The sequence below is a fragment of the Drosophila simulans genome, chromosome 2L (genome assembly GCF_016746395.2).
Source record: "Drosophila simulans strain w501 chromosome 2L, Prin_Dsim_3.1, whole genome shotgun sequence".
In the NCBI taxonomy this organism is placed as follows: domain Eukaryota; kingdom Metazoa; phylum Arthropoda; class Insecta; order Diptera; family Drosophilidae; genus Drosophila; species Drosophila simulans.
In genome coordinates this window covers 5,432,897-5,441,609 of record NC_052520.2, presented here as the reverse complement: position 1 = coordinate 5,441,609, position 8,713 = coordinate 5,432,897, and the positions used below count along the sequence as shown (strand labels likewise).

Genomic DNA, 8,713 nt, shown 5'->3' with positions numbered 1-8,713 from the left:
ACAGTCGAACTTCTCTAGAACGAAATACTTGTTTACAGCTAAATTAAAGTAGTGAAAATCATAATATTCCACAATTTAAATTTAATTTATGAGATGGTATGATTATCCAAAATCCTTAAAACAACTATAATTCTATAGTTATATATACAACATATATTTAATGTATATTTACTTAATATCCTTACCCGACAAATTGGGATTGAAGTTATGGACAGGCAGCTGTAGCATATCTCCTATTGATTTTTATGCAATTTCACTTAATGACAAACGGTGGCGAACAAAAAACGTTAATATCTACAAATTTTCACCGTGGCGCCAAGGTGACAAGGGATTTGGTGGCACCTCCATGTCACCGCTGTCCGTTAACTCGCAGCCGGCGTGGCACTCGCACTTTGTGGCACACGTGCCGCGGCACTTGGGTGCACGTGCCACGCCCCCTTTGGCCGCCCATCTACCGTTAGACATTTTGCCCGATCATGTTTGGGTTAATGAGTGGGGCGTGGCAGGGGCAGCGCTGATTGTTGATTGCCGGTTCAACTTGCAACTTGTCTCGAACGCGTGGCCACTCATTCTCGGACTGCAAATGCCGCAGATTCTGAAAGTCATGCCAATACCTTTTGGAATCAAATGATTTTGAAACGGAGATAAAATGAGCAAGAACTTCCAACACTTTCAGACTGCATTCTTAATTATTTATTATAAATTCCCAGTATTTTTTCCTATTTGATTTCAATTATGTTCAATTGGCCGAACTAGAACTTTTTCACGCCCCAATACGACATAATTCACTTGAAAAATATGTTTTTTTTTAATGGGTTCATTTTCAAATCGATTTCCCTTCGCCGGCATAAATCAATTCCGGCCCAGCCCATCCACGCCCCCCAATTAAGTGGCTCAAATATTTACAAACGCCCCCCGGGAGAATTTAAATATTTTGTCACTGTTTGTTGGACACCCGACATTTAACCTTAGCCCCCAAGTCCGCCGCTCATCAGACTCCCGACTTCCTCGTCGTACAGTACATATATTTATATTTATGGCGTGGTATGGGATGGTGGGGATATGGTATGGAGTGGTGTGGGGGCAGCAGAAGCCGCCGAGATCCACAGCTGCGTCAGCATCATTTACATTCAAATTAAAACGAAAACGCCAAAAGGAAATTTATGCCAAGGGAGCCGAGAGTTGAGCCCAGAGTTGCCCCATCTTGTTCTTGTCTGGCAAATGATGAGTTTGTTACCATTTTCGTGTGGGGCGGCGCTCTGTTTGTTTTGACACTTGGACTACATGGATCTACGGCGGTGTTGGCCTATAAATTACCCCGACATTTGACATATGTATATGGTTATGGGTACAGGCCCATGGTAGTGGTTGCTCCTGTAGAGATCGCCGACCGGCGATAGCCTAATGTTTTGTTTGTTCTCGTGATTAGTTTGTAATTAACTTCGGGTCCCACATCGAAGATCGCCGTCCAGAGATATCCACACAATGTCCGAGGGAAAGTGAATAAGCAGGTATGGAAATTAAAATTTGGCAAGTGAGGTGCCAGATAGACAAATGCCGATAGCACCTTTTTCAATGAGTTCACCATATAATTAGAGGAAGTGTTATTATTTTTGTATACTCGTACCCCTCAACGCCAAGATGTTTATCCTCCAAGTTAATTTCATTATAATTAGGCAGAGAGATGGGCCCCTCGAGGGCCCGAGTATATATTTAGTTATCAAAAATGCTATTATATCCGATTAGTTTGGGCCCTCAATCAAAATGGGAAAAGTGGAAATTTCCAAAGGCCTTCAATACGATTTTGGTACGCTTATCCACACCAGAAACTCAGACACAAATCCAGACCCAGTGCCCAATCATCCATCAAGACTCCACTTAAGACCCAAAACTCTGGCGTGTCAATCGAATTTTCCGAACACCCGAAAGACCCAGTGAAAAATTTCACTTTGAGTGACCATGAAAATGCATTCGTCGAACACGAGAGTGTGTATCTGGTTATCTGTATCTTTGTATCTGAGCTGCACATATTCCCTGTCCCCTTCAGTCTGTTTTTCAATTTGTTCTGCCGGCAGGACGACACTTGCACCCAAGGAATTACGCCTATGTGGAACAGGATATATCTGCGATAATGTGTGAGAAATTCAAACAGGATTTCTGGCTACTTTGCATGCCTGCGAACTGAAGTGTTTGTCATGGGCTTTATAATGCGTAATTTATGTGGAGTATTTCTTATAGAGGGAAAGTAATTTGAGTCTCGCGATACTCGAGATGTGGTGAAAATTGTTGAAAAATTATTATTATTAATTACCAAAAGCTGTAGGCATTCATAATGCTTTTTAAAATGAAAATTGAAACCATTCAGATCTATAATGTTCTGTTCAAATATCCTATAAAAATCCCAATTAAAAAATCGTTGCTAGTTTTGGTTCACATATTTTTATTTATTTTTGATTGGTTTTTGTATGTTTGTGTTTTTTTTTTATATTTTTTGTTTAATAATTTTTGTTTAAATATTTTTCGTGTTTTCACTTTTTTTTAGCGTTCACATTGAATACAGATTATGGTTTTACTCTCCTTTAATTTATGCTAAATAAATCTTTACGTTTTCGCCGGATAAATATAACTAACTGAAGCGTCTATGAATTTACTGTTAATACTATGAATATATCATTATATATAATAGCATTACTAACGATTTATGCTTACACTACATAGCTATATATAGTTTACAATCGTGCAGCGTTTTATTTATGTATATGTATATTTTTTTGTTTTGCATAGTTTTTGAGTGAATTTCGTTCTAACTTTACACTGAGATGAGTTTTCGAACAACATTAAAACATTTGTACAATAAATTAAACTAGATTACAAGAATTCTCTAGGGGAAAGTGAGAAGAACTGTACAGCTTATACATAATTTAAGATTTTTACAACAAATAGAGAAAAGTTTTGCTTTGCCTTCATATAAACAACAAATAATTTACAACATTCAAAAAGATGGCTATCTTTTTTTGTTTAGTTTTCACTGGGTTTAAAAGTCGTCTAAATTAAAAAATAAAGCTAAAGTTTAAGCAATTTCATGAACTGAAAAGAAACTCAGCATTAATATTTGCCAGATCTGATTTCCTATATCCTGAACCAAAATATTGTAACTTTTGAACTTTTTTTTAAAGTATATGCTGTATTCCAGGAACTTGTTTGCATTTAAGACGACCTTTAACCCCAGTGGCTTCACTTTTTAATACTGCTCGTGGCAAGAACTTGGTGGCATGGGCTGTTAACTTAGTGGGCGGGGCTGCGGGAGGCGTTTACCGCGGGCGGCGAGCCGGCGGCGGAGGAGGGCGGCCCCTGACCACCTGGCAGTTGGTACGGACTGAACCGCTGATACTGGCGCGGTCGCATATCGGGCGACGGCGATCCCGACGACGTCGACGAGGGCGTGGATGCAGTGGGCGGGGGTGGGGGCGTCCGGTTGGCGGCCATCGCTGCGGCTGCCGCCTGCGCCTGCGCTTGTGCCTGAGCGGCGGCTTGAGCGGCGGCAGCTTGCTGATTGGCGCTAGCCAAAAAGCCGGCGGTAAGTTGGGGCCACTGCTGCTGGAACATGTGGAAGGCGCCCAGGCCGGGGGGTGGCGGAGGAGGTCCGGCTGCCGCTGCTGCCGCTTGGTACATTTGCGGCATCATTAGCTGGGCGTAGGGGGAGTTGCCGCCAAACATTTGCAGATGCTGGCGCGCCTTCTCGAACAGCGCCATCGAGGAGGGATCACCCTGGGCGGCAAACTGTTGCATCAGCGGATCGGGAAAGAGGCGCAGTGGCGAGCGGAGCTGCTGCTCCAGGAGCAGCGCCTCCATCGGATCGCGATCGAAGTCGGTGAGGCGGGAGGAGTCGCGGAAGCCCTTGGCGAACGGATTCGAATCGATCTTCAGCTTGGTGATCAGCTGATTCTGATAGGCCGTCACCGCGGTGAATACCGTTTCCGGGAACACATAGGTCTTGTGATCCAAGTCCTGCAGTTCCTTGGGATTCGACGGAATGCTCTGGCCATGGCTCAAGCGCACCAAGTGGATTCTGGGCTGGTACCGATGCATCGAGTTCAAAACGATCTGGAAGGGAATAGAGAAGAGGGAAAGGGTTTCATTGTAGTAAGTCAATTGAAATTTAGATTTAGCTAGGGATTTGAAAAGTGCTAAATATGATTGATACGCGTGATGAAAGTTATCTTTAAAAAACTTTAAAACTTTTCGAAAATTAGAAAAATTCTCTCCTTAAATTAAACACGAAAATTTTCCATTTTCACAGCAATGCAACATTAATCAACGAAGGTCTCCAGACTCGCAACTTGGCGAATATTTCTTCGTGTTGCAAATTATCAATCATTTAGCACTCGCGGCTAATCGCTACCTCAGCATCTGAATGTCTCAGCAGTTGAGTATCTGCGCATCTGAGTATCTCAGTATCACAGTATCTCGGTATCTCAAGTCAACTCACCTGTCCGTTCTTATCCATTTCGTTATTAGTCAGCTTCACCTTCTCGAAGGAGATAACTTGTTTGCGGAGCGCCTCGCAGCTGAAGGGACTGTCGGGATGGGCGTAGAGGCGTGCTGGGGGGGCGGGGTCGGCCTTGCCGGCCACCAGCCAGGCGGAGCGATGGTAGGCGTACCGATACCGCTTCGAGTCCATGGGGATGATGTCCATGAGGACGGCGTAGCGATCGGCGGGCTGGATTTGCCTCAGCGGACCCGAGAAACTGACGCGCACAGTGGGGAACATGCGTCTGGAAGAGGTAACAAATGAAATTAATTCGATTAGATTTTTGCTTTCATTGAATGCTCCCTTTTTTGGGGATTGCTATTGCCACACAGCTAGTTAAGTCGACTATTTATGGCCCCGACACTGGGGCTTCAACCAGATTTTCCCATATTTTCTTTTTCGATTTTCCCTGCTTTGACAAGTGCAGACAATGAAGACAAAAGCGAAACTCTTCCTTCATTCTTTGAGTCACAAACCTGTGTATCCCTCTCTCTCTTCTACATCCTGTGGTTTAATGTCCCTCCAAAACCCGGTGACATAACCTCCGGCCAAAAAGGCCAAAGGCGGACATCGGGGACCGCCCTGATGTCTGCGACTGCGAGGTGTGATTTTTACAATATCATTAAGGTGTATATATATATCTATCTGTGTGACCTGTGTGCGTGTGGTCAGGTGTGTGGGAGCAAAGGTGTGGACAACCCGTGGTCACTCGGATTGAACTTGTTCCCATTCTCCCGCTGACAACAGCAACGCCCATAGCTCTGATTTTCTCATTTTCTTCCTGCGCAGGTACACAAATGTTTCCTTTTTTTGCACAGTTTCCCTTTTGGAGGAAACAGACCCCACACAGTCCCTCAAATGGCATGAAATTTTTGTTGACACTGCAAAAACCATTTGGCGAGCCAATTTATGGGCATTGAAAATAAAAACTGACTTAGGCTGAACATCTTTGATGATTGAACACGCAGACACTTGATTTTTCAATAAAGAAGTTTTGCGGAAAAGTGATGAATGCAAAACATTGTGTAAAAGAGAATCGGTTTGGGTAGCAGCAACTTTTACCTCCCAAAATCTCCCACGTTGCTCCCCCATTTAAAACTAATGCCTGTTTGCACTAAACTCGACTGACTGACTGATGGTTTGGATGGATGGATGGCTGGATGGATGGCTGGTTGCTGGTTTGGATGCTTACCTGCCCGTTTTGGTGATGATCATCTCGGTGCCGAGATCGTGAAAGCGATCCCACAGCTCTTTGGTCTCCAGGTGGCACTGCACCGGCTTCAGATCGTCGCAATTGCAGGAGCCAACAATTTTGGGTGCCTTCTGCACCGGTTCCGGTGTTAAACGCTCCTCGCTGTCCTCCGTTCCCGGGGATTGGGGCGGTGTGGAGCAGCGTCCTTGGCTGCTGGTCGAGCTGGTGTTCAATTGGGATTCGGCGGAAGCTGTTTGTGCCACGGCGCCACCGCTGTGGCGACTCTTGTGTGCCACATTGTTGTTGTTGTTGTTATTGTTGTTGTTATTGTGGTGGTGCTGGTGATGCTGGTGGTGCTGATGGTGGTTCAAACGACGCGCCTTACTTGGTGGCTCCTCGGCATCGCTGCAGTCGACCACATCAACGTCAACCTCATCCTCCACCGAAATGGGACCTTAAATGACACGAGAGGAAAAAGCGAAAATTGAAAATTAAATCTGAATTACACCGTTCGTTGGGAGTTAATGCAAATTAAAATGCAATGCACATGGGAAAAAGCGCTAAGTAAAATCTAATATATATTTTCCACTAAACACAATGTTTCCTATATTTTTCAACACTTTTTCCGGCATAACTTGTGCGTATTTTTAACGATTTTTCCACTGTGCATTTGGCCAAAAAGCGAGGCCGTGTTTCCGTTGACAACATTGAGTGGTGGAGCTGATTTCGCGGCAGACAGCGTGGAGTCGTCTCATATTCTTGGAGTTTCCGCTTCGCTTCGCGTTTCAATTGCAATGAGACAGTGCGACGACGACCGCTGGCTTAATTGGCAAACTGAACACAAATCGGCAATTAAACAGCCCGAAACTCTAGCTGCGATTGCTCTTTTCCATTGCATAAACAAAAGCGGAGGGCTTTCGTTCAAGGTGTGTGCACAAAAGTTGATGAATAATATTTTTGGGCCTATCCATGGGCGAACTCTCGCATACGCTTTCCACTTTTCACAAGTCGAAAATGGTAACAAAGTGATGGGAAGAACTAAGCAGCCCGTTTTTTTGCAGGTGAGCCCAGACGGTAGGTGTTAAAATGCAAAGTAAGCAAACGGAAAACGACCACAGAAATAAACAAAACAAAATATGAAATTAAAAAAAGCTGCATATTTGATAAAGAGATCGTAAAATACGAACACCTCGTTGCGATTTTGTTTTGGTTTCGGCCGTCGCTAATTTTCTGCGCCTCGTAAAATTAATAAAATGAAGCACATTGTTGAAAATTAATTAACATAATTAGCGGCCTTTGTTAAATATGAATTCCGTGCGCTTAGATGCTGTGCACAATTTGCATATTATCATAATATCGGCCACAAAGGAGCGCTGCAAGTGTTCGCTAATAAATATCTGATTCGCGATCTTTGGCTCGGACTTAATTGCGAATGCCGTCGGCCAGAGAGAACTAGTTTTTTTCTCTTTTAACGTGGCCGGAACGCCTGCTAATTGTCATTAGCAATTAAATGGAACTCTGCGCACCCAAAGCGACAACAGTAATTTAATAGATTTGTTGTGCAATCAATTAGCGATTGTCTTGTGGCTAATAATGTTTGCATTCGCCGGTCAAGTTTGCGGTTCTCTTCTTGGGCGTTGAGTTGTTAATCACGTTTAATTTGAATTAATCGTATAAAAATTCCATTTTTGTTTTAGCAATTTCTAGTTTTTTGTGTGCTGGTATGCTAAGTAAGTTTTTGTACATAAACAACTACCTACTATGATTAAAGATTGTTGAATTAGGGAACTTGTAATATGAAAATGATATCCGTGCCTTAGCAGCTCATCAAATTAAGTTATAAACGAGACAATTGTACCCTATGGTATTTGGGACTTCACAAAAGAAAGTATCTTAAAGATATTTTGCATCTAATAAATGAACTTTGAAGGTAACTTTGCTGTAAGTCTGTTAAACTTAAGCTCAGCTTGTTCTAAAAGCACTATATAATCGAAATACTGAATCTTCAAGGCATTAAATTTTTGATGCATAACAAAATATATTTTTTGAAGAACAATTTGTTTCTATCAACCTATTGATGATTCTACCGCTTCCCACAGAATTCCTTTCTTATTTAAGATAATTTCAAAATGTATCTCGACTTACTTGCACTGCGAATTGAGGACTCCCGACTGGAGGCATCTTCGCGAGCCATGATGGCGGCGATGGAGAAGTCCGTCGCTGAGCCGGCGGCACTTTTGCTAGCCGTTGTTGTTGTCTGTCCACTGGCATTTGGTGCTGCGGGGGCGGCGGGCACCCCGTTGCACAAATACGGATGAGATCCAACCAGCATTTTGAAGGGTATGATGTTGTTCTTAATGGGGCTTTAACTAGGGAATACCTTGGAAAGGTATTGGGGTATTGTATCTGGTCACTTTTCAACACTTGGCACTTATAAAGCTAGATGCATCTTTAGCTTTGGTAACTCGAGGGGTATGTGTGTGTTTCAAGGTGTAAGTATCTTGTATCTTTATATCTTTCTTGCTTTCTTTTGCTTATCTTTGGCGCACGCGAACTGAGAAACTCGCGGACTGAGTGTGTGCGCAACGGAAGGCAGGCGACGACGAACTGAATTGTGTCAGGAAATTGTTGCCGCTGAGAAGCCAAAAACGACGGCAGGCGCAAAACTCGGGAAACCAGTTTTTCCTCTTATGGTTGCTATGCGTGCAAGCGAGACCACCCTACAGCAAGCCGTGCACGCAAGAGTGCAAGCGGGACAGCCCTATGGCCGCTTACTCTGAGTGAAAACGCCACTCGCTCTCTCGTTTTCCAATTGGAAAAGCGGCGGGGGAGTGAACGTGCGACAGAGAGAAAGGCGTCGCTGTCAGCAACTTGCGCCCCTCTCTTTTCTTCGCCTCACCTCTCTCTCTGACGAACGCGTCATAACTCATTTACAATTAAAAATGTCGGCGCTTTTGGCCTTCTCCCTCGCACCTCTCTATTCCTCTATA

General features: G+C 43.7%; 1 protein-coding gene across 2 annotated transcripts; it reads right to left on the bottom strand.

Moving 5' to 3' along the window:
* Positions 1-3,118: 3,118 nt before the first annotated feature.
* LOC6731078 (T-box protein H15) lies at positions 3,119-8,363 on the bottom strand. Of its 2 annotated transcripts, none has more exons than XM_002078200.3 (4): positions 7,869-8,363; positions 5,724-6,177; positions 4,490-4,775; positions 3,119-4,104 (listed from the first exon to the last, which is right to left on the bottom strand). In XM_002078200.3, exons 1-4 carry the CDS (start codon positions 8,053-8,055, stop codon positions 3,286-3,288), a joined length of 1,746 nt encoding a protein of 581 aa, XP_002078236.1. In that variant the 5' UTR covers positions 8,056-8,363; the 3' UTR covers positions 3,119-3,285. The 2 variants fall into 2 exon arrangements, with proteins under 2 accessions (XP_002078236.1, XP_044779057.1); XM_044923122.1 differs by lacking the exon at positions 7,869-8,363 and adding an exon at positions 6,430-6,520.
* Positions 8,364-8,713: the final 350 nt, after the last annotated feature.

Bases quoted from the DNA above. Each gene is read 5' to 3' on its own strand.
- LOC6731078 (XM_002078200.3), bottom strand. From the start codon at position 8,055: ATGCTGGTTGGATCTCATCCGTATTTGTGCAACGGGGTGCCCGCCGCC. The intron at 4,776-5,723 runs GTAAGCATCCAA...TACCTCTTCCAG, and splicing joins ATCATCACCAAAACGGGCAG to ACGCATGTTCCCCACTGTGC. The intron at 4,105-4,489 runs GTGAGTTGACTT...ATTCCCTTCCAG, and splicing joins AAATGGATAAGAACGGACAG to ATCGTTTTGAACTCGATGCA.